The sequence below is a fragment of the Colletotrichum orchidophilum genome (genome assembly GCF_001831195.1).
Source record: "Colletotrichum orchidophilum strain IMI 309357 chromosome Unknown Scaffold_47.1, whole genome shotgun sequence".
In the NCBI taxonomy this organism is placed as follows: domain Eukaryota; kingdom Fungi; phylum Ascomycota; class Sordariomycetes; order Glomerellales; family Glomerellaceae; genus Colletotrichum; species Colletotrichum orchidophilum.
In genome coordinates, this window is record NW_019173003.1 from 149,116 (window position 1) to 177,058 (window position 27,943).

General features: G+C 54.2%; 8 protein-coding genes across 8 annotated transcripts; 5 read left to right on the top strand and 3 right to left on the bottom strand.

Annotated features, from left to right (window-relative positions):
• Nucleotides 1-1,367: 1,367 nt before the first annotated feature.
• CORC01_06344 (uncharacterized protein) lies at nucleotides 1,368-1,944 on the top strand (the record flags this gene model as incomplete). Its single annotated transcript, XM_022617985.1, has 2 exons — nucleotides 1,368-1,372; nucleotides 1,431-1,944. The coding sequence occupies 2 exons, from the start codon at nucleotides 1,368-1,370 to the stop codon at nucleotides 1,942-1,944; spliced, it is 519 nt and encodes a 172-aa protein (XP_022475498.1).
• Nucleotides 1,945-2,274: 330 nt separating this feature from the next.
• On the top strand, nucleotides 2,275-4,168 carry CORC01_06345 (uncharacterized protein; the record flags this gene model as incomplete). The annotated part of the gene is made up of 2 exons (XM_022617986.1): nucleotides 2,275-2,502; nucleotides 2,585-4,168. 2 exons carry the CDS (start codon nucleotides 2,275-2,277, stop codon nucleotides 4,166-4,168), a joined length of 1,812 nt encoding a protein of 603 aa, XP_022475499.1.
• A 4,310-nt stretch (nucleotides 4,169-8,478) lies between these two features.
• Nucleotides 8,479-8,783, top strand: CORC01_06346 (uncharacterized protein; the record flags this gene model as incomplete). The annotated part of the gene is made up of 2 exons (XM_022617987.1): nucleotides 8,479-8,548; nucleotides 8,581-8,783. The coding sequence occupies 2 exons, from the start codon at nucleotides 8,479-8,481 to the stop codon at nucleotides 8,781-8,783; spliced, it is 273 nt and encodes a 90-aa protein (XP_022475500.1).
• Nucleotides 8,784-11,231: 2,448 nt separating this feature from the next.
• CORC01_06347 (uncharacterized protein) lies at nucleotides 11,232-11,921 on the top strand (the record flags this gene model as incomplete). The annotated part of the gene is made up of 1 exon (XM_022617988.1): nucleotides 11,232-11,921. A coding segment is annotated over one exon (690 nt), but the record flags the coding sequence as incomplete, so codon positions are not given.
• Nucleotides 11,922-13,373: 1,452 nt separating this feature from the next.
• On the top strand, nucleotides 13,374-20,365 carry CORC01_06348 (acetyl-CoA carboxylase; the record flags this gene model as incomplete). Its single annotated transcript, XM_022617989.1, has 3 exons — nucleotides 13,374-13,559; nucleotides 13,642-13,907; nucleotides 13,969-20,365. 3 exons carry the CDS (start codon nucleotides 13,374-13,376, stop codon nucleotides 20,363-20,365), a joined length of 6,849 nt encoding a protein of 2,282 aa, XP_022475502.1.
• A 665-nt stretch (nucleotides 20,366-21,030) lies between these two features.
• CORC01_06349 (uncharacterized protein) lies at nucleotides 21,031-22,892 on the bottom strand (the record flags this gene model as incomplete). Its single annotated transcript, XM_022617990.1, has 3 exons — nucleotides 21,031-22,055; nucleotides 22,189-22,199; nucleotides 22,255-22,892. The coding sequence occupies 3 exons, from the start codon at nucleotides 22,890-22,892 to the stop codon at nucleotides 21,031-21,033; spliced, it is 1,674 nt and encodes a 557-aa protein (XP_022475503.1).
• Nucleotides 22,893-24,257: 1,365 nt separating this feature from the next.
• Nucleotides 24,258-25,487, bottom strand: CORC01_06350 (uncharacterized protein; the record flags this gene model as incomplete). Its single annotated transcript, XM_022617991.1, has 1 exon — nucleotides 24,258-25,487. The coding sequence occupies one exon, from the start codon at nucleotides 25,485-25,487 to the stop codon at nucleotides 24,258-24,260; it is 1,230 nt and encodes a 409-aa protein (XP_022475504.1).
• A 1,329-nt stretch (nucleotides 25,488-26,816) lies between these two features.
• Nucleotides 26,817-27,188, bottom strand: CORC01_06351 (xylosidase/arabinosidase; the record flags this gene model as incomplete). The annotated part of the gene is made up of 1 exon (XM_022617992.1): nucleotides 26,817-27,188. One exon carries the CDS (start codon nucleotides 27,186-27,188, stop codon nucleotides 26,817-26,819), a length of 372 nt encoding a protein of 123 aa, XP_022475505.1.
• Between the last annotated feature and the right edge of the window lie 755 nt (nucleotides 27,189-27,943).

The following is a 27,943-nucleotide window of genomic DNA, read 5'->3' on the forward strand; positions in this document are numbered from 1 at the left end:
CTCGGCGCGAGATCGATCTTTGGGTGACTGGATCTGGGTCCGCCGAGAGGTTGCACCGTCCGTCCGGTCCGTCACCTCGATATCGATTGCACCGCTGTATCGGAAGCGACATGAAGACGGAGGTGACGACTTGCATTTGCGACGGGTGTGATGATTGCCGGCCGGGCAGAAATTGGCGGCGGCGCACTGTAACGGAGCTCCCTGCTCGTTGGGGGGGGATCTCCCGCGTGCGTATCCGTTGAGCTAATATTATAGTGCAACTATGGAGTAGCCATTCGGTAATTTGGAAGGCCAGTTGCATGAGAGTGCGGCCATGGGCTTGGTGAGTTGACAGGCGACAATTTTGACTCTGCAGAATTGGTGGCATGAGACTGATGGGTTCTCAGTGTCATGCGGATGGAACACAGAACCCTGGCGCTTCGGGGTTTGAAACATGGCATCTGAACCTTTCTCTGCCTCCCGCCGTTCTTCCTTTTCTCTCCGTCGATCGGCGCCACCGCGGCTGCGGCTGCGCCTGTGCAAAGCAACCTGACGGCGTGTATATTATTCCAATGTCGTGCAGACGGCCAACGAAAAGGAGCACCGACCAGGTGGGCAGCGAGGGTGAGTTGGTGGGCCAAGAAGGATCAGTGCATTTGCATGAAGCGAAACTTGGGATGGCCCTGATACGGAGGTCAAGTCGACCTGGGAGTGGCCCTGCTCGCGGCTGTCCATCCGTCATCGTCCGAGGATGGGATTGGAATTGGGGGTCAAAGTCTTTTTTGGCCTGGCCTCCAATTGCTGAGTCCGTTTGCACGCTGCGCTCAGTCACCGGCATAGTTTCGATGCGTGTTTGCAGAGGGTCAGAAAATAATGACGCGTGAGAAGCTGTAGGGCGTCTGATTTGACAAAGGCGGACGAAGAGTGAGACATCATGGTGTGTTGGTGTGCATCTTCGTAATGACTGGAAGGTCAAGCTGTCGTGGCTGTCTTCCGCATGGCGCATTGTACAAGGTGCCCCACTGCATTGTGGACGATCGCCGCCAGCCGGATTGGGACAGCTTCGCCGTCGACATATTGGGAGCCCAAGGTGGAGGGAGTTGGGAGTGGCAGAGACGTTGACTGAAGAAATAATGCGGCGTGGTTGAAGCTTGAAATGACTCCTTCTGCCCAGTGCCGGCAGCAGCCAGCGGATGCGCAGAGTAAAATGACGAAGGAGGGGCAGCGAACAGCACACACGGTCGGGAGGTACCTTACCTCATCAGGGACGTATCCGCCTTCCGTACACACAGAACAGCAGGCGATAGGACGGGTGAGACGGTACGTATCTGTTTCTTCTCACTGGTGCCAAAAAAAGGTACACTCCCCACCGTAAGGGTCCCCGTCCGATGCTGTGAGTGGGCTGCTCTTCCTGCGTCTTCTCCCGTGGCCCATTACATAATTGTCTTCAGCCACTCACCTGCTGTTGCCCGTGGTAGCATACTATTCCCAAGAGAGAATAGCGCAGTGCCACGACAAGGGGCGACAGGGGGCAACCCGCAACAGCAACAACGACCACACGCCCACACGCCCACACGCCTGACCGACATCAACATTGCACCGACCTTTCCCTTTCCTGTCCTGTTCTGTCCCAGCCATGCCCAGCAGTCCTTAGTCGGTCCCGTCCTGTGTGTCCAGTCCAGTCCAGTCCCTGAAGTGTCGACCGACATTGGAGAGTGCAGATGCATATCTCTCCCGCCGACATCTCGACACCGACGACGACGACTTCGACAAACGACGACCACGGCCACCGATCGACAACAACAGCACCACCCACCCACCGACGACCCAGGTAAGTCTTCGCCGCCCAACATCGACATCGACATCGACATCGACAACCGCCCACACGACAATCCGGACCCTTCCATTCTTCCCTTCGGCTTCCTCCTTTTCTTCATCGGGCTGCTTGTCTTTCCCACGCTTTGATACGACACCCCCAACCCCCCAAAACAACACTTTGGAGTCGGTACGTGCCATTTTTCCCCCCCTGGATCGCGTCGGATTTTGGGGGAATTCGGGAATATGGCGAGACTGACGGTGGCTCAACAGCACGCATTCGACGACTATTACGATTATTTTCATCGACGACTACAATTTTCATTTGTATCACTTTAACAAGTTCTATCTGCGACCGCAACGATTGCCCCCACTTCGCATCCGTTGCGCCCAATACCAACCACCCTTACTCACCCGGTGACCGCCAAACATCACATGCGATCCCGATAAACATTGCGACTGCGTCACAATACAACAGCCATGGCAGAGCCACCATCGTCACCGCCCAACGAGGCGATGAGCTCCGAAGATCAGCTGCGCTGGTACAAGTCTCAGTATGCATCACTCGAGGAGGAGCTGTCGGAATTCAGAGAATCCAGTAAGGAGCTGGAACAGGAGCTCGAGAAGGACGTCGAGCAGGCTGAAAAGAGGGAGCGCAAACTCCAGGAAAAGGCAGAGGGCCTCAAGTTCGAGGCGGAGGAGTGGAAGGTGAGATCGCGCCCGCCCCCTGCCCGTTTGACGGCGCGCATCCATCGCGAGACGTCCAGCCCTGACTCACTATTCCTTGCAGTCAAAGTACAATCAAGCCAAGAAGGATGCGAATGCGGCCCAAAACACCCTCGAGAAGGAAATCACAACCCTGCGCGACACCAACAGGACTCTCCAGCTCAAGCTACGCGACATCGAAGTTGCCAACGATGACTTTGAGAGGCAGGCACGAAACACTAGTTCGTCCCTCGAGGACCTCGAATCGAAGTTCAACAGTGCGATCGAGCGCAATGTTATGATGGAGGAGGAGATCAAAATCGGCGAACAGGAACGAGAGACTCTGCGCATCGAGGCGCAACGCTTGCGCGAGGAGCTTTCCGACCTCAAGATCGAGGCCGAGCTACTCCAAGACAAGATCAAGAAGCAAGAGCAGCGTCACCTTTCCGCCATCTCTACCGATCTCTCCATCCTCTCGTCTCCCATCTTCGACAAGACACTCGACGCCTCTCCCGGCTCGACGGCCAGCTCGCCCATGGTATCGACCCCGCCGGATGCGGAAGCTCTCCCGGCCGCCAAACCCGCCCAGATCAGCGAGCCTCCTTCCCCGCCCATGTCCGACGTCTCCGCCTCTGTACCGAAGAGGATTATCTCCCGGACGCCGCTCAAGACACCAGCCAAGACGCCGGCATCAGCGACGCGCAAGTCGCGTCTGCCGTCAACCGAACACAGCATCACGCCGAAGCCTCGTTCCTTCACGACGTCCGTCAGCAGCAGCCGGCCATCTGGGGGTCGTCCCTCTACCGGGGCACCGGCACGCACGCCCGCGCCTCGCACCGCACCTCGCTCCATCTCCACCCGCATGCCCCCCAAGCCTGCCAACACGTCTCTCGCCCACATTCGAACCCTCACCGCCCAGATGCAGCGTTTGGAAGCCCGCGTACACAACGCACGTTCAAAACTCCCTGCTCCCGTCACGACACCCCCTCGAGCTTCACCCCGCTCTTCGGTCCTTGGGGTTCACAGCGTACCGTCAACGGTTACTATCCGTTCACGCAAGCGCCCGAGTGGCTCCACATCCTCATCCGTACGGGGCGATGACACTACACCATCCAACCCCAACTTCTCTGCCAGCACAAGATCCAAGCATGTACCTCGTCTCAGCACTTCAGGTGTCAGCCGCCTGTCGTTTGGCCCGCTGCCGAACCGGAACCCGGGCGCCGGTCTCGAACACAGCGACTCTACAATGTCTCGGCCGAGCTCGCGGGCTAGCATCTCGTCGTACGCCAGACCGTCAAGTCGATCAGAAATGGCACCGCCCCGCCCTATGAGCCGCACCAGCATGTCTGGAACCCGGACGCCTCTAGGTCGTCCTCGCAGTTCTTTGGGTGGCAACCTGCATGCGCGCTCTGCTAGTATCAGCAGCCGCATCGACATTGACGAGGGCGACGAAAGTAGCGAATTCAGAACACCTAGCAGGAGAGGCACATATTCCCGCCTGGACGCAGAGAACTCCGTGAGCGGTATCCCAGCCCCAACCAGCGGCATCCCGATGCCCAGCGCAAGGCGGCAAAGCGGAGGGAGTGTCTCGGGAAGGCGAAGCTCGATGGGCCTGAGGAGTTCCGTCATGGGCGCTCAAGATCAACTGGTCGAAGAGGAGACGTATTAAGCAGGCTTGGATGAATATTACAGGAGGAGACAGACTTGATACCAACAGAGCGATCACGCTGTTTCTGACTACTTGACCCGGCGCTTATACCACCGGGCGGAGGAAAGCTGCGCGAGCACAGCGAAACAACATAACCTTATTCCCTCATTTCCCAAGAGGAGAGAGAGAGAGAGACAAAAAGTCTCTTCTTTTCCTTCATACTTATTTCTTTTGTCCATTGCTTCTTCATGACTACGGGGTTTTCAGGGCAGGCGTGTGGATACAAACTGCTGCATCCGAGGCGTTGGTATGATTCTTGCGGTTTTGCGGTTTCAAACGGGGACAAAGCATGGCGGTGCCTTTTTGGGGGGTTTCCTCTTACATTGCGGCTTTCTTTTATCGCGACAGGGGAATCCTTTTTTGACACGCAAGCAAAACTACTACTACCTTTTTACTACTACTAACCCCGACCACAATCCCCAGAACCGTCGAGCCATACCTTTGGTCTGAATATACTGGTTTATTACTTCATGTTCCGCTCCTCGGAGTTTCTGTGAAGGCTATCTTTGTGTGCAGGGCTATGTCAAGGGCTATGTCAGTGAGGAAGGGATGAATCGGTAAAGTAATGTGTGGTGTATAACTAATTGTGTTTTGGAATGACCGTCTGACTGTCCAGAGTGAGGGACATGATGTGCCGGAGGTATTCTTGGAGAGTTTGGCTTTGGTATATCCGATGTCCACGCCAACAATTGCACCCCGGTTCGGCACTCGATACTGAGATAGGGTACACAGGGCACAGTAGACACGGACTGTTTGTTGGTGGTGATGATCGGATGGGAAAGGAAAAAGATGTCGTGTGATTTTTTCCGGGATTGAGGTTTCTGTCGCCGATTCGGCGTTGGTCGGCGGGTAGGTGGGGTGGGCATGGGCTGGCAGAGTGGAGAGGTTTGAACCAACCGAACCCGCGCCGTGGAGGAGGAGGAGGGGGGTCCGTCCGCCGGGAGGGCGGGGTCCGTATGTGGATGGGCCGAATGTGGGAGAGCGGCATCTGCCTGCCCTGCCCCATGATGAATCGGATAATCACTTCGAGACTTTGAAGACAATGGCAGATGAACAGTGGATTCTCGAACAATAACATGTTTCGTTTTCCTAGGCTTTCCGACTGGATTGTTCCAAGCTTTTGCCTTTCTTTATCTAGTGAGGTATTCATTCTTAGGTTTCTATCCAGCAGCACATACAACAATGGTGATGAAGGACTATTAAAAAAGCAACACGTCAATCAGGAAAAAGGATGCGCGTTCCCACACCGAGGTTCGAACTCGGGTCTCTCCGGTATTTGTTCAATAAAGTGATTGAAAGCGGAGTATCCTAACCACTGGACTATATGGGACGTTGTCGATATTTGATTGATGTTGTGGTCATGCTGGCTGAGGCATTCAGTGACGCTATATTGTCGATGATGACGACCACATTTCTTAGCTTGCTACTATAGATGACGGGCCCCTCATTCGCATTTCTGTCTCGGAAGAAAGTACAGACGGATTATATGAGTGCAAAATATGATTGATATTAAGAAGCTATAAGAAATTTATTCAAAGCTTGGAAATTGGGATTCAGTTGTGACGTGATGACGACTTGCATACCGAAGCTCGTTCTCAGCAACTATCATCTTGAACTATAAAATGTGATTTTCAACTGAAGAAATCGCAACCTCGACGCACACTCATTGAAATGCTCATTTCTCACATGGAATCCCTTCAAAAGTATCAAGTGAACACATTCAAAGTTTCAAAATCTCAATTGTCCACTCTATAGAGATATGTCGCCACTGAACGTGGTACGCGACATCCCAAGCCGTGTCGTCCACACCACCCATCTCGCCATCCTCACTGAGACAATGTCAACTCCTCAGCCGCGTGAACGCATTTACAATCAATTCAAAGTAAAAATTTCGGGTCAGCTCAAAAGCTTTCATGAGCTCTATCTATAGATGCCGCTATTGCGCTACAGATGAAGCGCCGAGCTCCAAAAGACGACCGGGCAGCGACATCCCACAACACGACCATCCATCCGTCAGATCTGCCAGACAAACGGAAGAAGCCGCAACCATCAGCCTCGTCGCCTTAGGAAATCCACCAGACTCAAAAGGTACACATTTCAAAGGTCGGCATTCACCGCCATGCCAACGTGGCTCTCCCACGGTGATCCTGCCTCAAGGAGGTAAATCATGCGCGAGTGGACTTTACTGCACACATTGTCTGACGCAGACACACGTCGAGGAGCAAATCGTGTAGGTATGCCAGCTCGAGTCAAAGACTGCCAAGACGTGGCCAATCTTTCGGTTCACATATATGCCACGCATGCCTAAGAAAGGTATGGATGAAAATGCGACATGGTAGAACAACACTATTGAGGCATACCTTCTGTCAAGCGTACGTATGGCTGGCTGGTTACGCCAAGGCCGAGGTCTAGCTACTAGTATTCATACAGATCCCAACCCAGGCCATCGTTCAAAATGGTATTCTATGACTACATTCTTCACAGGAAAGCTCACTGCCGAAAGCTCACCCCTGAATAGAAGCACCTTGATATTTGATCTGTTTCACATAGCTCCGGCTTTCACGGGAGACACATCAAGACAGCCATTTGAAGCAGCTGCCGATTTTGTCTGACCAGACATCAGATCCAAGGCCGCGGCTTCGGTGCTGACTGTTGGTTTCATTGCAGGTTTCTGTCAAAGCAACGTCCCGAAATGCGCAGACAGATTCACATCAGGCAGGTCAACTTTTCGGATTGTGATCAGTCCCAAGGGCAGTAGGTAGAGAGCCATCCCAGCTGTGGAACTTTGACGTCTGCTGGCCGGTCAAAAAGAAGGTTGCGGGGTGCGCAGAAACAGCAAATTCATCTCCATTACACAAAACATTCGTCCCAGTCTCGGCTTTGATCCGGCTTAGGCCCAATCTCGTCCAACTGTCACCAGCGACATGCCAACTGGCCAAACCTACGTCGTTTGGCTAAACTTGCCGTGCAGATGCGGTCTCAGAGCAACGGTTGACTACAGCGACGCACGCACCTGCAAGGCCGGTTCGGACGGGTAAGCTAAGACCGGCGTTCAGAGCCGCTCGAGACATGATGCGGTCGGCAGTCGTGCTGCAGGCACAGTCCCATGCGGCTTGTTTACAAAGATGTGGGGAACTCACGATATGGACGACAACCGTTGGCAAATGTGAGGGCATGGACATATTTGTAGGCAACGGTCTGAATGACAGACGTTCGCCTGCGCCTATAGAGATCCCTCTGAACCACTGAACTGTCGATTGTGCTGCCAATCCCAGCGTCAGCAAGTCAGCAAGAGGAGCCGTCTCACCGGCGCTGGCTCTAGTCCATCGGCGTCACAGTCCGGAACTTCAGGGGAAAGCCCGGCTATTATTAGAGTCACAAGCAGTCCGTCCGCTCCGGCTAGGAAAGAGGCACGTCGAAGGTGGGGCCCGTTGTATTGGAGAGCGCCGTCTTCCTGTAAAAAAACAAGGACGAAGGATGATGGGCGGAAGTGGGCGCATCAGATTACGCGCAGAGCGTCCCCAGCTTTGACAGGATCGGATCTGCTCGCCCCGTCTTTAGCGCTTCCAAGTAAGTATCTGTAGGGAGCTAGTGTAGCATCCGCTCTGCTCTCCGAACGAGTCGCCGAGGACGGGACGGCCTGAGGGGCCAATGCTCGTTGATATCCTCGCCCTGGAGCGTCTTGGTGTACTGGGCAATACAGACATTATCCTCTGATATGGGGTTACGATGGGGACGAGTACTTTATTACGGTGGGAATGTGCCAACTGGAGTCTGCGCCAGGTCGACGAGCCGTGATAGTTGCGTTGCAGTGGATGGGAAGGGCCGGGGGATCGAGATATGGGGCGGAAGACTTCAATCGTAAAGACATGGTGGAAGACGGGAAGTTTCGGGATCGCAGTGGTGGTTGCAGGCTTGCAGCAGCGGCAGCGGCAATGAGGCGGGCGCCTTCAGGCTGCAGAGAAGCACTCCCATGTTGAAGATTAGATAGTTGGGAGCCTCGCACGCCCAGACACCATGGGAGTGAGGGCCCAAAGTTGAGGAAAGGCGTTCGTCCGAGGTGTAGTCTCTCCTCTCACTATCCATTATTACTAGCCTCAGTCAGCATATGGCTTTCCTTTGCCCAGTACATTTGTGACTGCAGCTGACGACTGAGGCTGCGAACCCCCTGCTATGGCTGTGGTGGTTGATATTGATGTCGTTGGCGCCGGCGGTTTGGCTGCAGGCAGGGGTCTAGCATAGAGCACGGGCTCCGCAGATGGACGGACAAGATGTTGGGGATCTGCGGGTGGAGATTTTCTCTTTTGGTCTGGCGCTGGTTGGCAATGTTTTTTTCCCCTTCTGCGGTGCTCTCTCTTCGACTTCTTTGGGTGGGGGCATGGTTGTTTTTGCGAGTTCGCTATTGGTGCTTGTTGAACCCCTGGCATTTCTGGAAGGGGCCCAGCGAAGGCGACCCCCAAATTGTGTCCCAAAATCCCAATTGTTGGGGGAACCGACATTTACCGTCGACGTCGACGTGTCCCGGCAAAGCTCATCGGCGGCGGCATTGCTGGTGGAAGGGAAGGCCGGGGTCTAGCAATCTTATGCCGCTATCAGCTTGATGAAATTCCCTTATCGGGTTGGATTGGTGGTCCCTTGAATTGGCGCTTGGCTTGGTGTTGAATGGTGAAGCTCTCCCCAAGACATTGAACTCTGGGGGAATGCAGGATGTGAAACTGAAAAAAATGAGACTTTGGCGTGGTTCGCGAGACCTGCCCCATCCGAGACATAAAAGGTTTAGACACGAGCGTTTGGCCACTGGGTGCCAGTCCAAGTCAGTGGATGAGACCGAGAGTTGGGATGTTGATATTTGCCCTGTACAGTGATCGTCCAGCATTCTCCGTCGTTCTTGGCTTGTCCTCGATGAGACCTGAAGCCTGCGCGGTAGGTTCTGCAGAAGGCTAAGGTGGCATTAGGTAAGGTAACAATAGGTACATGGCCCGTCCTGTGTGCTGCGCAAGTAATAGCGCGTAGGACTACCTAGCGGAAGCTGATGGACGTCCCCGGACGGAGAACCAGCAAGGCTAGGCGGTTTAGAGGTGCGTAAGCGAGGCGACAGTTACATACCTACTACCGATGTAGGTTGTTGAGGCTTGCACCCCTGTACGACCTAGCGACGCCTGACTGACCGCCTGCGGAGTCGGGCATGGGTGATGGATGGGGACAGTTTGATGGAGCTTTTGTGATGAAACTTGAAGGACCTAGTACCGGGCGACAAGAAATCGGGGCCGATGAAAGATGGGATGCCAAATGGGACGCAAGAGATGCGCGCATTGGTCTTGTCGGGCTCCTGGACTCGGGGGACTCTTCTGGATGTGTTTGCGTGCTGGGGTCGGGGGTGTCAACGGTGCTCTCGAGCTGTGAGTCTCGGGTCTGGGTGTAATTATACGGCGTTGACGACGTTGGCGATCGGTGTAAAACGGCCGGCGGTGCGGTGCGGCGGTGTCAGAGAGTAGTGACAAGGTGCCATTGGGTCGTGGCAGCCAGGTAACGCAGCAGCTTTCGGACTTTGTTTGGAGATGCCGTCGGGGTTCGGTGGTGGCAACGGTGGCTGACCCGATCCGATCCTCCATCAGGGGCTTCCGGAGAATACATTTGGTTGTGGGAGGGAGAGCAGGAGTAGGAGTTGAATGCGGTTGTGCATCTTGTCGCGAGGGTGTCGCGTGTCACGATAAGCTCTCCATTCAAAGAATGTGTGGGTGTTGAGGCAGAGTCTACAAGGCTGAATGAAGGTGACGAAATGAGTGAGCAAATGCGTAACAGCCGAAATCTTGAGGTGCGAGGCAAGGAAGGAACGGGGCAGAAATGCGCCGAAGGAGCTTTGGCCCATCGATAAGGCCAACGATAACGTCCCGAGGGCTGCAGGTGGAGATAGACGGACAAGGGGACTGCCGCAACAGAGGGGAAAAAAAAAAGGAATAACAGGAAGACGTGAGGAAGACGCTGTGAGGCTGGACTAAACAGAGAGCTTTGATTGGAGGGAGGGGAGGGAGAGAGACAAATTGCCGGCCCAATCTGAAAAAAATTCCAGCGGCAGAATCCCCTGGGCCGGGAAAAAGCCAGATGCGCTACGGGATCGGTACCTGAATTCCCGTCAAGGCAGACGTACCGAAGTAAGTGCCTTTTGAAGTATCTCAAGATATTCAATGCTCCCGCTGGGCACGTACCTCAAGCCAGGGGCAGCGGATGCAGGTTGACGTTTGTTTCCTCACAGTTTTTTTTTTTTTTTTTTTAGTTTTTTTTTTTTGTCTCCAGGATCTGTTTTCTGGCTCGTTGGTCTACGTTCGTCTTGAAGTTGCAGCTGCGGGAGGTAACATTACTCAACCTAACCCAATCCACGAACCTACTGTATCTGTAATCGAACCTTATCTTACTGGTGGCTGGGCTGGGGTCGCAAGGGAGCAGTCAAACATCCCTTTGAAAAAGGCTGAGAGACACACAACGCCGAGGTTGTGATTCTGGAGGGAAGACAAGAAGGGGAAAAAAAAAGACTTTTATTGAGACCCGCGAGACACTAAGCTAATGTACCCAAGGCATCTTACCTCAATGTACCTCAGGCCAGGTACCTTGGACATGGACAAGGACTGTTGCAGCCCGCTGGCCCGCCCAGCGCCCACCCTTGGGCAGGAGCTCCCCCAACACCCCGGCCATTGGTTGAGGGAGGGGGGCAGAATCTCAGCCGGATGGATGGATTGGGAATTTGGCAGATGGGGGGAGGGCGAGTGAACAATGCATTACCGTATCAACCTGGAAAGCTGTGAGAGCATCCTACTGTGCGGATGTTCTGTAGAGTATCCATACCTTACCTTACGCATCCACACAACCGCAGTCCGGTCAAGGTAGTCCAGATGAGCGGTGGGGGGGTAAATGGGCGTGGATTAGACGTCCATGGGTGAGAAAAGACACACACACAGACTGCATCCATACGCAAACCGACCCGTAGTGCCAGGCCAAAACAGGAGCCACCAGGACTCAGGAGTATCTCCAAAAGTATCGCCAGGAGCGGGAGCAGGAGCAGCAGAAGGAGCAGGAACCAGTCCTTGGTCTGGTCCAGTGGTCCCTGCTGGTCTGGTCTCAAAAATGGCGATGCGCGTTCGTTGAACGGGCAGTTCTGGCTGAGGACGATCTTGCTTTGGGGGAACTTGGTGATGGTGGTCCGTCACCCGTCGGAGGGAGGTACTCGGGGTACATGAATTCGGGTACCAACGCAAGTACCTTTCCTGCACTTGGCACGTACTCTGATATGTTCTCCATCCCGGGAAATCTTCCGTCCTCCTCCATCGACATTGGCCACAGAAACTACCTACCTCCCAATACCGAGCACCGACAAGAGCAAAGCACCAAGCACTACGCACCACGACGCACCGCGACGGACCAAGCACTTCGAGCACCAAGCACCGAGACCGACACCGTATACTTAGTTGATTTGAAGCTTCGTCCGTCGTCCTCTGTCCTCTGCCCTCCGTCCCCATGGCGATGCCCGGTGCTTCGTGCCACCGTCAAGTGCGAATATAACAAGTCGCCATCGCCTGCCGTATCGTTGCCAGTGCGTCTTGCTCCCTTCGCCCACGTCGTCCCATTACTTGGCCTCCTCCTTCTCCTTCTTTTGTCTCTATCTCCATCTCCCGACGGGCTTCCCCGTCCTTGTTATTATATTCTCCGGGTACTTGTGTAAACCCCCCTACTCTATCTCCTTTATCGTACGGATCTCGAAGAGCGAAAAGCCCCCCAGGCAGGCGGCAGTGTCGAGGGAATATCTAATTGCAGCTTCAAAGACCCAACCATCTCGTTCAGCTTCAGCTTCTTCCGACAAGAGGTAGTAAAACCAGAGAAAACAAACTTACTACTGTAAGTACGGATCTACTTCTGCATCTACACTTACACCAACCCGAATTCACTCTCCCCTTCCTCCTGAACCCCATCCCCAGTCCAGTCTCCCTCTCTCTCCGTCCGCCTACCCACTTCCTTCCTCACCTAATACGGCCTTTCACCTGAGGAAGTTACCGAGTGTCCTCCCTCTCATACGCCCCTCACAGACCCCACATTTCATCCCGTCCCACCTCAGGTACACGGCGTCTACCTCCGTCTCCAGAAAAAGGTACTTGGCTTGGTGACTTGCGCCCCTCCTCACACCTTCGCTCCCACGCCGCCAACGCCGCCAACGCCGCTCCAACAATCCCCGTCAAAGTCCCAGGCCCCCAATTCCACTACGCTCATTGCACCTCACTCACACCTCAACCCCGGAACTCCCGTCCGAAGTCAACACTCCCCTGCGCCTGGTTCTTGTTGCTGTTCCTGCTGCTGTCTCCAGTTCACTGTCTCTTGTCTACCGCCTGCCTGTCCTTTTTTCCTCATCCCATCCACAAAGTCGCCGGACTACAATAACACCTTCAACACCCACATCCTCGCTGCTCCTCTCCCTCTTCCTCCTTCGACCTCTCTCTTCCCACTCTCTCCCTTCCATTCTCCCCTTTTCTGACACACCTTTTAGACCTTCTGTCCTAGCCACAAGACAGAAGAAGGAAGCATCTTGTCTTACCAAGCTTGCCCCCAATTCAAAATCAGGTACGTCGGCTCCATCGTTGCCGGCTGGCTGCTCTCTACCAGTTGCGCGCGCAATCTCTCCCCGGCCCAGCCCAGTAGCCTGCCTCTCCCTGGCACCCGTCCTGCGTCGCCCATCTCCCCCCCTGCCATTTCCTGCATTCCTCACCCCCCAATGTTCTCCCACCTCTTAGTGCTGCCTTCGCGCTCAGTTTCCCCAACAAGAAACTTTTTGGACTCCGCGCAGGAGAGTGAGAGAGAGCTGTTATGTGCTAACAAGACCTCTTTTCCCGACTTCTAGAGACGCGAACAAATCTCTGTTCTACACCTCCGCCACGATCTATTGCTCTGCATATACCCCGTACTGTTCTTTGCTGCAGAGACAGATTTCAACAAAACTAATCTCCTGCTCGAATCTTCCCCCTTCGAGCAACCAAATCTCCCGGACCCCCACCTCACACCACATCCCGAATCCAAGCTCCTCGAGCTCGCCCCAATTCATGACGGTCACTTTCTGAGATACCCGCGATATTTCCCACACACACACACACACACACACACACACACACACGCACACACCGCAGTCATGACCGAAATCACAGCAGCCAACGGCACCGGCCGGACTGTGCCTCACGTTAACGGCAAGGCAACATACGCCGAGAAGCACAAAATCGCCGACCACTTCATTGGCGGCAACAAGCTGAGCAATGCGCCAGCCTCCAAGGTCAAGGACTTTGTTGCTCAGCAAGATGGTCACACCGTCATCACCAACGTACGTTGAGCCCCGATTTTTCTCTAGAAGATCGTGGTGGTGGGTACGCGGAACGCAGAGTGTGCTGACCGACTGGAAATAGGTCCTGATCGCCAATAACGGTATCGCTGCCGTCAAGGAGATCCGTTCGGTCCGGAAATGGGCCTACGAGACGTTCGGCGACGAGAAGGCCATCCAGTTCACCGTCATGGCCACCCCCGAGGATTTGGCTGCCAACGCCGATTACATTCGCATGGCTGACCACTACGTCGAGGTTCCCGGCGGTACCAACAACCACAACTACGCCAACGTGGAGCTGATTGTTGACATTGCCGAGCGCATGAACGTCCACGCTGTGTGGGCCGGATGGTGAGTCTTCTGCTACTTCTGTCACCATCGCTTGCCACAATAGCTAACGATTCCCTTGCAGGGGTCACGCTTCCGAAAACCCAAAGCTTCCCGAGTCCCTCGCTGCCTCCCCCAAGAAGATTGTCTTCATCGGACCCCCGGGCTCCGCTATGCGATCTCTGGGTGACAAGATTTCCTCCACAATCGTTGCACAGCACGCCAAGGTGCCCTGTATCCCCTGGTCAGGTACCGGTGTCGACACCGTCGAGGTCGACAATCACGGTATTGTTACTGTCGCGGATGACATCTACTCCAAGGGCTGCGTCACATCGTGGCAAGAGGGTCTGGAGAAGGCCAAGGCCATTGGTTTCCCCGTTATGATCAAGGCGTCAGAGGGTGGTGGTGGCAAGGGTATCAGAAAGGCCCTCTCCGAGGACGGTTTCGAGCAGCTGTACAAGGCCGCAGCTGGCGAGATTCCCGGTTCACCCATCTTCATCATGAAGTTGGCCGGCAATGCGAGACACTTGGAGGTGCAGCTGCTTGCTGATCAATACGGTAACAATATCTCTCTGTTCGGCAGAGATTGTTCCGTCCAGCGTCGTCATCAAAAGATTATTGAGGAGGCCCCCGTCACCATTGCCAAGGACATCACTTTCAAGGCCATGGAGGACGCTGCCGTTCGTCTCGGAAGACTCGTCGGCTACGTCTCTGCTGGTACTGTCGAGTACCTGTACTCGCATGCCGACGACAAGTTCTATTTCCTCGAGCTGAACCCTCGTCTCCAAGTTGAGCATCCTACGACCGAAATGGTCAGCGGTGTCAACCTGCCCGCGGCCCAGCTCCAGATCGCCATGGGTATTCCCCTGCACAGAATCCGCGACATCCGTCTCCTGTACGGAGTCGACCCTAGAACATCCACCGATATCGACTTCGAGTTCAAGCAAGAGGGTAGCGAGAAGACGCAGCGTCGCCCCAGACCCAAGGGCCACACCACTGCTTGCAGAATCACGTCGGAAGATCCAGGTGAAGGATTCAAGCCCTCCAACGGTGTCATGCACGACCTGAACTTCAGGAGTTCCTCCAACGTCTGGGGTTACTTCTCCGTCAGTACCGCCTCCAGTATTCACTCCTTTTCCGACTCTCAGTTTGGTCACATTTTCGCCTACGGCGAGAACCGTGCTGCTTCTCGTAAGCACATGGTTGTTGCCCTGAAGGAGCTGAGCATTCGTGGTGACTTCCGAACGACGGTCGAGTACCTCATCAAGCTTCTGGAGACCGAGGCTTTCGAGGACAACACCATCACCACCGGCTGGCTCGACGAGCTTATCACCAAGAAGCTGACTGCTGAACGTCCCGACCCCATGTTGGCTGTTGTTTGCGGTGCCGTTACCAAGGCTCATCTCTTCAGCGAAGAGTGCATGACCGAGTACCGCACCAGTTTGGAGAAGGGTCAGGTCCCCTCCAAGGACATTCTCAAGACCGTCTTCGCCATCGACTTCATCTATGAGGGCTTCCGTTACAAGTTCACCGCCACCCGTGCCAGCGTGGACAGCTACCACCTTTTCATCAACGGTTCCAAGTGCTCCGTCGGTGTTCGTGTCCTCAGTGACGGTGGTCTGCTTATCCTCCTGGATGGCCGCTCCCACAGTGTTTACTGGAAGGAGGAAGTCGGTGCGACTCGTCTTTCCGTTGACGGTAAGACTTGCTTGCTCGAGCAGGAGAACGACCCTACCCAGCTCCGCACTCCCTCTCCCGGTAAGCTCGTCAAGTACCTGGTCGAGAACGGCGAGCACGTCAAGGCTGGCCAACCCTTCGCCGAGGTTGAGGTCATGAAAATGTACATGCCACTCATCGCTTCCGAAGACGGCCTTGTCCAGCTCATCAAGCAGCCGGGAGCTACTCTGGAGGCCGGTGACATTTTGGGAATTCTAGCTCTCGACGACCCAAGCCGTGTCAAGCAGGCTCAGCCCTTTGTCGGCCAGCTTCCCGTCTACGGGGAGCCTGTCGCTGTCGGAACCAAGCCTGCGCAGAGGTTCGATCTTCTGCACAACACCCTGAAGAACATTCTCCTCGGATACGACAACTCCGTCATCATGGCTGCCACCCTCAAGCAGCTCATCGAAGTCCTCCGCACCCACGAGCTTCCCTTCAGTCAGTGGAACGCCCAATTCGCTGCTCTGCACAGTCGCATGCCCCAGAAGCTGGACAACCAGTTTACTCAGATCGTCGATCGCGCCAAGAGCCGTCACGCAGACTTCCCCGCCAAGACTTTGGCTAAGGCCTTCCAGAAGTTCATCGAGGACAATGTCGCCGCCGGTGATGCCGATATGCTCAAGACCACCCTGGCGCCCTTGACTGACGTTCTCAACGCATACTCCGAGGGAACGAAGGCACACGAGTTGACCGTTATCAAGGATCTCTTGGCTTCCTACATTGAGATTGAGCGCCTGTTCACAGGCTACGGAACTCAGGAGGATAGCGTTATTCTCAAGCTGCGTGACCAGAACAAGGACGACATCCGCAAGGTTGTCCAGACTGTCCTCTCCCACAGCCGTGTTGGTGCCAAGAGCTCCCTTATCCTCGCCATCCTCGAGGAGTACCGCCCGAACAAGCCCAACGTCGGAAACGTCGCCAAGTATCTGCGCACCGCCCTGCAGGAGTTGACCGAGCTTCAGTCTTCCCGCACTACCTCCAAGGTCTCCCTCAAGGCCCGTGAGATCATGATCCAGTGCTCTCTGCCTTCCCTGGAGGAGCGTACGGCTCAGATGGAGCACATTCTGCGCTCATCCGTTGTTGAGTCCCGCTACGGTGAGGCCGCGTGGGACCACCGTGAGCCCAGCTTGGAGGTTATCAAGGAGGTTGTCGACTCCAAGTACACCGTCTTTGACGTTTTGACCCTATTCTTCGCTCACGAGGATTCCTGGGTGTCTCTCGCTGCCCTTGAGGTTTACGTTCGCCGTGCCTACCGTGCGTACATCCTCAAGCAGATTGAGTACCACTCTGATGAGACCGATACCCCTCTCTTCTGCACTTGGGACTTTGCTTTGCGCAAGATCGGCCAGAGTGAGTACGGACTGCCTCTGCAGTCCGCGGCGCCTTCTTCTCCCGCCACTCCCAGCGGCAGCGGCGGCTCATTCGACTTCAAGCGCATTCACTCCATCAGCGACATGTCCTACCTGAACCACAAGTGGGACTCTGAGCCCAACCGCAAGGGTGTCATCGTACCTGTCAAGTACCTTGATGACGCTGAGGACCTGCTCGGAAAGGCTCTCGAAACCCTGACCGTCTCTGAGAAGGCCAGGAAGCGTAGCACCCCCGGTCTCATTCCTGACCTGAGCGGCAAGCGCAAGCCCGCTGCTCCCAAGGTCGACTCTGATGAGCTATCTGCTGTTATCAACGTCGCCGTCCGCGACGCCGAAAGCAAGAGCGATCAGGAGATTCTCTCTCGTATTGTCCCCATCGTCGAGCAGTTCAAGGAGGAGCTTCTCAACCGCAACGTCCGCCGCATCACCTTCATCTGTGGTCGCAACGACGGTGCCTACCCGGGCTACTACACCTTCCGAGGCCCTGAGTATGTCGAGGATGACAGCATTCGTCACAGCGAGCCTGCTCTTGCTTTCCAGCTTGAGCTCGGCAGACTGGCCAAGTTCCACATTAAGCCTGTCTTCACCGAGAACAAGAACATCCACGTCTACGAGGGTGTTGGCAAGGCCGTTGACGGCGACAAGCGCTATTTCACTCGCGCCGTCATTCGTCCCGGCCGTCTCCGTGATGAGATCCCCACTGCCGAATACTTGATCTCCGAGGCCGATCGCGTCATCAACGACATCTTTGATGCTCTTGAAATCATTGGCAACAACAACTCCGATTTGAACCAGGTCTTCATCAACTTCACGCCCGTGTTCCAGCTTCACCCCCAGGAGGTTGAGAGTAGCCTTCAAGGTTTCCTGGACCGCTTCGGTGCTCGCGCTTGGCGCCTTCGTGTCGCCCAAGTTGAGATCCGTATCATCTGCACTGATCCCGACACTGGCGTTCCTTACCCCCTGCGTGTCATCATCACTAACACATCTGGTTATGTTGTTGACGTCGATATTTACGCCGAACGCAAGTCCGAGAAGGGCGAGTGGGTCTTCAACAGCATCGGCGGCACTAAGGAGAAGGGCCCCATGCACCTGTTGCCCGTCTCGACGCCCTATGCCACCAAGAACCCTCTGCAGCCTAAGCGTTACAAGGCTCACCTGATGGGTACCCAGTACGTCTACGATTTCCCCGAACTCTTCCGCCAGGCCATCCAGAACAGCTGGACCCAGTCGGTCAAGAAGCATGGCGCTCTGGGCGCTCAGCAGCCCAAGGCTGGCGAGTGTGTCTCGTACACTGAGCTTGTACTGGACGACAAGGACACCCTGCAAGAGGTCAACCGTGAGCCTGGTACCAATACCTGCGGTATGGTTGGTTGGATCTTCAACGCCAAGACCCCCGAGTACCCCAAGGGTCGCAAGTTCATCGTCGTTGCCAACGACATCACCTACATGATCGGTAGCTTCGGCCCGAAGGAGGACAACTTCTTTTACAAGTGCACCGAGCTCGCTCGCAAGCTTGGAATTCCCCGCATCTACCTGTCTGCCAACTCGGGTGCTCGTCTCGGCGTCGCCAACGAGCTCATGCCCTACTTCAAGGTCGCGTGGAACGACGCCAACAAGCAGGACAACGGCTTCAAGTACCTCTACCTCGATGACGAGGCCCAGAAGCGCTTCGCCAAGGACGTCATCACTGAGGAGATCTCCGAGAATGGTGAGAAGCGCCACAAGATTGTCACCATCGTCGGTCAGGAGGACGGCCTTGGTGTCGAGTGTCTGAGAGGATCTGGTCTCATCGCTGGTGCGACGAGCAAGGCCTACAACGACATCTTCACCATTACCTTGGTCACTTGCCGCTCCGTTGGTATTGGCGCCTACCTTGTCCGTCTCGGCCAGCGTGCTGTCCAGATTGAGGGACAGCCCATCATCCTCACCGGTGCCCCCGCCTTGAACAACGTTCTTGGTCGCGAGATCTACACTTCCAACTTACAGCTTGGTGGTACCCAAATCATGTACCGCAACGGTGTTTCCCACATGACTGGTACTGATGACTTTGATGGTGTCTCCAAGATTGTCGAGTGGATGTCTTTCATTCCCGAGAAGCGCGGCAGCCCCATCCCTGTCAGCCCCAGTACTGACGGCTGGGACCGCGATGTCGTCTACACGCCTCCTCAGAAGCAGGCTTACGATGTCCGGTGGATGATTGGTGGTCACACCACCGACAATGGTGGTTTCGAGGCCGGCCTGTTCGACAAGGACTCCTTCGTCGAGACCCTCGGCGGATGGGCCCGTACCGTCGTTGTCGGTCGTGCTCGCCTTGGCGGTATCCCTATGGGTGTTATCGCCGTCGAGGCCCGCTCCGTCGAGAACATCACTCCTGCCGATCCCGCCAATCCCGACTCCATCGAGCAGATCACCAACGAGGCTGGTGGTGTTTGGTATCCCAACTCTGCCTTCAAGACCGCGCAAGCCATCAACGACTTCAACAACGGTGAGCAGCTGCCTCTGATGATTCTTGCCAACTGGAGAGGTTTCTCTGGTGGTCAGCGCGACATGTACAATGAGGTCTTGAAGTACGGTTCTTACATCGTCGACGCTCTCGTCAAGTACGAGCAGCCCATCTTCGTCTACATCCCTCCTTTCGGAGAGCTCCGTGGTGGATCATGGGTCGTCGTTGACCCCACCATCAACCCCGAGGCCATGGAGATGTACGCTGATGTCGACGCCCGTGGTGGTGTCCTCGAACCCGAGGGTATCATTGGTATTAAGTACCGCAAGGACAAGCAGCTTGAGACCATGGCCCGTCTGGATCCTGTCTACGCCTCTCTCAAGAAGCAGATGACTGCTGATCTGCCCAAGGAGCAGGCCGATGAGATCAAGAAGAAGATGACCATCCGCGAGAAGCAACTTCTGCCTGTCTACTCCCAGGTTGCCATCCAGTTCGCCGACTTGCACGACCGTGCTGGTCGCATGAAGGCCAAGGGTGTTATCCGTGACCAACTCGAGTGGGTCAACTCTCGTCGCTACTTCTACTGGCGTCTGCGCCGTCGTCTCAACGAGGAGTACCTCCTCAAGCGCATGTCCTCCACCGTCCTCACTTCCACCCCCGGCAACGACAAGGCCAAGACTCCCGAGACCCGCAGCCGCAACCTGCAGTATCTTGAGAGCTGGTCTGGTGTCGTTAACTTCGCGACCGCCGATCGTGAGGTCGCTGAGTGGTACGAGGCCAACCGAAAGTCCGTCACGGACAGAATCGAGATTGTTAAGGCCGATAATCTGGCTACTGAGCTTAGCTCAGTCCTGAGAGGCAACAAGAGCGCTGCGATGCGTGGTGTTCGCGATGTCATCCGCACGATGCCGCCTGAGGAGCGTGATCAAATCCTCAAGTACCTGCGCGATTAAACATATGGAGAGAGGTCGGCGTAAGGTCTATGGGCGGTGTAAGGGTATAATGGGGGCTTAGACATTGTTTTTTTTTTTCTGGGATGATTATGACTATGTACGAGCATTATTCCGCAATTGTGTTAAGATAGATTTCAATGTTGGGAAAATACTCCCTTTAATGAGCATGTTTGGTCCACCATGCATGTGATAGTGATGCTGATCTAGGCGGTCAGGCCACACAAGGATGGATGGCCCGGGTGAATAGGAGATGCGCAATATCAGGCTCTCACAACATTCGAGAGAGATGGTCTCTGAATTGCACAACAACTCGATGGCTACCTGACAATTCGCGTGCGCAAGCGGGCGTTGATTTGCCGTGCTTCTACACTCAACGAAGCCCGCCCCTTCCTCCACCTCTCTACCTACAGTGGAAGACATCATTTTAAAGCCTTTTCATATTGTGATTGAGTCGTCACAGCCTGATGTAACTCGAGCGACGAAGCACCTTGTGGAAGAAGCACTGCCATCGCCTTTCACAAGCATCACACCGATGCCCCCCTGCGAGGATACGATACCCTTTGCATTAATGATTATAAGGTACAACAGTCATAGCTTCTCTATGTGACGACTGGGCCCCCCAATTTGTCCCTCGCCAACATTTTCGACCGCCTACGATCGGTCGCCTACATTCTCGATTGCTTCTGGCGCTTGGATTGGCGCTCGCCTCCTCCCAGCGGCGACTGGACCGTATTCACCAGTCCCTTATTATCATACCTGCCCGATGCCAGTGGAGACAGTCCTGTAAGACAAGAGTCGCTGGAGATGGCGGAGTGTGGTCTCTTGAGACCGGAGGCGGAGGATCCAGACGGCGCTCCCGGGGCAATTCGTGGTGTCTGCTGGAACATTGGGCTCTGTGAGTAGAGGTGCGGAGGATGGTGGTTTTTATAGCTTGAGGCAGCAGCCACGGGGTGGAAATCTGTCGGTGCTGCTTGTTGCGAGACGGTTTGGTAGCTATTCGGAAAGCTGAAGAGAGGAAGGCCAAAGAGACTAGCATCCTGCCGGTTCAGACTGAAATCGGTACCAAAGGCAGGGGATGTTTGTTGGGAGATCCCGGGATTAGCAATATAGCCATTCTGGAGTGAGAGGCCCTGGGACGGGATCGCCGTATTGTATTGATAGAAGGTGGGCATTTCGCAGCCCATCGATGCATTGTTGTGGAAGACTGAGCCTTGAGGCGTTCTGCTGAAGCTCTGTTGCGTTGCCGTGAACCGCTGGCCCTGTGGATTGCTGTGGTAGCTGCCATTATTCTGCTGCAGCCCGTAAACGGTTTGCAGATTGTTCGGCTGTACACTAGGATTCGGCATCGACATTGGCGGTTGAGGAGTAAACCAGTATGCTTGGCTCGTCATATTGTACCGAGACGGCGGCATCCGCGGAGGCTGTCGAGGGACCGAATTTTTCGTTGATAGGGCTCTGGCACCCGGGGTCCGCGCCTTCATCAGGTCCAGGGTCGCTTTATAAGACGAGCTCAGGGTAGGCCGCATGGCTTCCTGTCCTCCTGTCTCCTTTGGCGGAGTGACGGTCTGCTGGTCCGCGGTAGGACGGGCATATCCGCCCTGCTGGAATGAGCCGAATGGCGCTCCTGGCGACGGCACGGGCAAGGCCCATTGTCCGCCGTTGATTTGGGTGACGGGCGACTTGTAGTAGCCTGGTTTGGTACATGGAGATTTCTTAGTCGGATTACGAGAGTGACTGGAGCTTGTGGAGGATGCCGCTGTCGGGATACATCCAGGGGCAGGGGAAGATTGAACAGGAGCCACTGCTGTTGTGTGCTTGGCGACGATGGGTTGTTCTGTTCGATGGGGGGTTAGTGAGAGGCAATTAGCAAGACGAGCCATATGAAACACTTGCCTATGACTTCTGATAGCTGGAAAGCTTCAGCATTGAGTAGAATCCTTGAGAATTCGACTGTAGCCTTCTCTGCATGGGGCTCGGGGATGCTGGCGGGCATGCTCTCGCTGGCATGCTGGCCTCGTGCAGGAGTGGCCGTATCTAGATGAGGTTCAACTTCTCCTGCGGGCATGAGCTCGCTGTTTTGCATCTCCTCGTGGTCTCCGTCGTCGTCATCGTCTGAGATGACTGTGGCGCTTGTAAGGTCTTCGTCTTCGTTATCTGTGATGACTATGGGGCTGGCTTCGTCTTCGCCTCGAGGACGGACTGAATCAGGTTCAGCCACCGAGGCGTTGCTCGCCTTCGCGACATTCTCCGCTGCCAAACATGCCTCGATTTTCAATAAAGAAGCCCGGATCTTTTGTTCTTTGCGATTGTTTTCGTCCTGGATCGCTTGCTTGATCTCGGGACTCGAATACTTGCAGTCGATGTTGATACATTTATTATCATACACTGCCACGCAGAGCTTTTCGGACTTGGGATCATCTTTATTGGTGATCTCACATTCGATACCAGTTTTGTAGTACTCATTGCATTTCAATATAGCGTCTCGTGCCGTCGCGCACGAGCACATGAGACGAATGGCTTGACACATGTCGCCGATTGTTTGCGGGTTGTCTTTTGGGAGAGATGGTGAGTGGTGTTATGTTTATGAGGTTGTGAATGGTAGATGGTGGTCGCCGACTGCGATTGATGACAACGGTTGTCGTTGAATCCGTGTTAAAGGACAACTATCGATCACTCAATGATCGAAAAGAAGGAAGCAGAAGGGGATGAGAACGGAAATGTATCCACGTGAATCGGGCCAGCCGGAGAATATGATCGATGATCGTGGCTAGGTCCAAATTGTGATTTACACGAACTGGACCGAGGCGGTTTGAAGAAGAGAATAATAAGGTGAAGTGGAAGCAGAGGGAGAGGGAACTTTACTTTAGTAGAGTGCGAACATCGGGACAACGGAGATAGGCGACTATGGTGGAAGAATCTGGAGGTAACGGAGAAAGATTACGAGAGAAAAGCATCAGGGTTGGTTTCTGAGGGCGAGAGAGGGCCGATTTTGAGGTCGGTCCAAGAGAAAGGCGGCCATCTCGAGTGGGGCCCGCTTTGGATGAAGATGGTGAATTGCCTGCCATGTAAAGTAAATGAGTCGTCACGGGATACTAGCAGTCCAGGACACCCCCAGGGTGTCTTGAGTGCATTCTAGTAACTTGGATGACTACTACATCTCTTCTGTCTTCGACCAAGTGTGAAGACACAAGATGGGGGCACGAGGATTCCCTGCACCTTGACCATACTCCCAGCTATGAAGGTTTCGAGTATGAATGGTGCCGATTTCTGGAAATTCGACCCGGTCCGTAGAGGTTCCACAACGTAATAGTTGGGAACCTCTCGAAATGTCGTGTTTGCTGAGGCAAGCTAATTCAAGATGATCTAATGGTTCTAGCTTTAAGAGAAGTCGGGTAACGAGGTTACGCTTTACTCAAGGGCGAGGTCTGCTCAAGATAGTACGCCTTGGAGGCAAGGCGGATTTGCCTGAACCAGACATCGTTACAATGGTCAGGAATATCAATTTGGATGATGTATAGAGATCAATCACTTTACTGTCTCCTTGCTCGATCATCGAAACTGAATTATGCTACAGCAAGTGTTGGGCAGAGCCGAGTTCGGAGCGTAAAAGACGAAATCACTCGAGAATGAGAATGATTATACAAAGGTAGATAGCAGCAGTACGAAGGTAGCGAATCCCGTACAGCACTAATCGATTACTTCCGGTCTTTAGGTCCGCCACCAGTTCTCAATCAACTTATTTATCTCAAACTCATAGGCTCATTAGGAAGGGAAAAATAGCCAAAATCTCACACAAGTGACACAAAGCAATCGTTTCGTTGCACAAAAACCATCAAAACCTCAACCAAGAGCCTTGGAAACCTGATTGCCAAGGGTAGCCCGTCTTTTCCGGCTACAGTGACACCGCCAAATTGAGGATCTCTTGCGCCGTCTGCTCAGACTTCTCAATGTTGACCCAGTGGCCCGCCCCAGGAATTATGACGGACCCCCTCCAGCAACCAGGCCGGACGCTCTCGCCGGTCTCCATGGCTTCAAGAGCACCGGGAACCTGATACGTGCCCCAGTCGTGCGTCCCGGAGACGTACTTTGTCGGGATCGCGAGCTTTGTTCCCGCGAAACACAGGAGGTCTGCGGTTAGGCCCGGGTCGATGAGGACTTTGTACCACAATAAAGAGAGTCGGAAAGTGTTTCGGGAATATTCGTCGACGTAGACCTGCAGCTCAGCGTCGGTGAGCCATGGTGTTTCCTTGAGTTTTTCATGCACGCTGGCCGGCTCTTGCGCCATGTCCAGCTCGATGTTTCCGCGCATCGAAAGGTCAGCCCTCATTACGTAGTAGTGTGGCATGACGGCGATCTCTTCCGCAGTCCAAGATTTGAGGGGCTGGGGCTTGTTTCGACTGTAGTCTGCGGACTTGAGGTGGAAATACCCCCTGAGAAAATCATGCATGGGCTGGCCTGTGGGATGAGTCCACTCATCAACTGCTTTTGACGAGGCGTTGTAGTACTTGTAGTGCTTTCTTGGCGGCTCAAGCTTCAGAAGAGAGGATTGTATGTCCTTGTCACTCTTGATCGCCTTTCCGCTGTCCTCCTGTTTGGATCGAAGAAAAGAAGCCAACTGCGGATTAGCTGCTGTCCCTAAAGGCAACTTGGGAGACCCCTTGAACGGGTGCGCCATCAGGACCAAGGACTTGATCATGTCTGGTCGCGCAATAGCGCACATAGAAGCCACAAAGGCCCCAAGGTCGTGCCCGACGAGAGTGTGAATTGTCTCGTAGCCGAGTGCGTGAACCAGAGTCACCATATCCCGCAACGCGGTGAGCGGACGAATAGAATCTTCGCTAATCGGACTCAGATCGGCGTTGTGCGTCCGGCCGAATCCTCTCATGTCGGGTGCGACTGCGTAGTATCCGGCCGCGGTGAGTTTGGTCATGACGGCACACCAGTCGAACGACAGGTTTGGGAAGCCGTGGAGGAGCAGGATCAGGGGCGGGGGACTGCTTGAGGGAACATCTTTTGGGAAAGACTCGAGGATATGAAATTTGAGTCCTACAGGCGAAGTGTCGACATAGCGAGATGTGACGCCTGAAGGAAGACTCCACGGAGGCAATTGTGTTGGGCCCATCGTTGTCGAGATAATTATCGAGAAACGGTAGCCATGGAAAGTAGTAGCTAGAGATTCAAGAGACTTTGCGGACGACCCAGCTTTATAACATATGTGGCTTTGTAGCTGAAGATGCTACTCTCAGCTTCATTGATTATGTCGGAGCCGTTGTTAATACTGTCCCGCGGCTATCGACGGAGTTGGGAATATTACGTCACGGGCTAGTTCAGCCACGGCTCCTGCGGATGAACAAGGAGCCGATTACTCTTCAAGCGGCGTATCAACGGCGACTTTTTGTACATGTACAAATCTTTCAGCCCTAACAAACTTGTGCCTACTTTTATTCAATAGTCGGTGGTCAAACCGACTCCGGTTGTCTTGCTGTCTATGGTGAAACTTCTGAAATGGACCTCGGAACCGAGGGTTTCCTCCTCCAAAGCATGCGCAAAGAAACCAAGGATCGGGGAACCAAGTCTGCATGCAACCCGCGCCCTCCCCGCATCAACCTAGCCCATAAACCTGTTCTCGCGATATGACAGGGTGCACTCTTCTGCATGAGTCTCTACACGCAATTCCAGGATGACCGTGTCTTCATTGATCGGATAAGAAGTCTACTGAAATCTGTTCTTTGACATTGTCGGCATGTTGGATATGATTTCCGAAGACTGGGGGTCAAATGACAACGAAATGTATCGCAGTGCATCCTTATTAAATGACAAGCCCAGATCTCACGGGTTATCCCTTTGTGAGACTGGAAATATCCAGAAGTGCAGAAGCAGAAGCCTCGACAGTTCTCTGTCGCTTGCCGACAAATGTGCTCGTGCCGGTAGGAGAGGATAGGCCTTTGATACTGCACACGGAGTGCCAACTCTGTCCCGCTGCTGAGATTGGACATTTTGGTATCGGGATCGCAGATGTATACATCATCAACACGATGAACGATTCGCTGCCACCAACAGGCCCAGAAATGACGTGCTTAAACTCCATCTTGGATCGCTGGATCATCGGCCACCCACCTTCCGGCCAGTCGACCGCGGTCAAGAACGTCTCCCGCCCAATCGGCGGACGACCATTCTCGTTCCGCACACCAAGAACCGCAGCCCACCAAGCGCCGCTCTAGTTTTGGAAGAGCTCGCCATGAACAATGTTCTGAATGTACTCGTCAGGCTACCCATCGGCGGTCATGACGGGGTTCGTCTCGCACTGCTCGAAGGGCCCCCAGGTGTTCTTTGAGAGCCCGATGCTCAACAAGTAGTGTTCAAAGGTGCTGCCCCCAGCGAAGGGGAGGTAGTAGTCGCATCCGCGCTTGTCAATATGAGGACGCTCGGTACTGTAACGCGCGAAGCCACCTCAGATCTCGCGGGTATCGGACAGGGGCTTGCCGGTTGTGATGTCTATCTCAAATTGCTGCCTTGTGCAGCTGGGCTGTTTGAGGCGGTCTATTCTCCAGGATCCCGGAACGTAGATGCGGCCATCGTCGTCGAGATACAGGCTGGGATCGATGACGTTCAGGGGAAAGGAGATTGGATTGGACCATTCGACTGGCCACTTATCAGTAGTGGTGATGTAGAAGTTGTCCGAGGCACGGATATCTCGACCGTGCCTTGTATTGGTGCAAATGATACAGAAAGTGCCTTTATGGTGGCGTAAAGTAGGCGCAAAGAGGCCGGCGCTGGCGACCTTGATATTTCCTGTATCAAGAGGCATCACTGCTGTGCTCATATGTTTGAGGAAGATTTGTTTCCTTCGGATGATGACATTGCCTTGCTGCCTATCAGTCTATGTAACTGTCCCTGTTGGTTCCAGACTTTTCAACATACCGAAATGCCTCCATTCTTGAAGATCTGTAGAAGCATATATATGTAGCCTAGGAAAGATGTGAAAAGACGAGGTCACGAGGAGGAGACGCCATCGATGACGGCGTTCGACGGATCAGGCGCGAACTCCGGTACGATTGGGTTGTTATAAGCAATCCCATAGCCTAAACCAAAAGTTTAAAACGGATGAGTAAAATGAAGCAAACTTGAATCTTTCGATTGAGATGACCGCCAATGGAAGGGAAATGTGGCTTATTTCGGAGAGAAGTTTTCGAAAGCTCCAACACTACATGTATCGAAATTCAGACTCGAAGAACCGAAGATTAAGCGAGGCAGATAATAACGAGATCGTCTCGAGCTGGGTCACGCTTAGCCTAAGCTGAACAAGGGTTACAAGCAGTGTAGTTTTTCCTCGAAGTCAAGACGACGGAAGCATGCGGGAAGAAGGAGGCAAAGGTCATACCGTTAATACATCTTGTCGCTCTCGAAGAAGGCGGCGTTTACGATCCAGAGGAGGATGCTAAAGGCCTTGTTCACGCACAACAGGGACTTCCTTATGAGGACCTACCCACATGGCATGCGGGCGGACTCGTCCGACTTTGATACTGTCATCTTCTGGAGAGCGGGCGTTCAGGTCGTGGCGTTGGATTGACAGTCCTG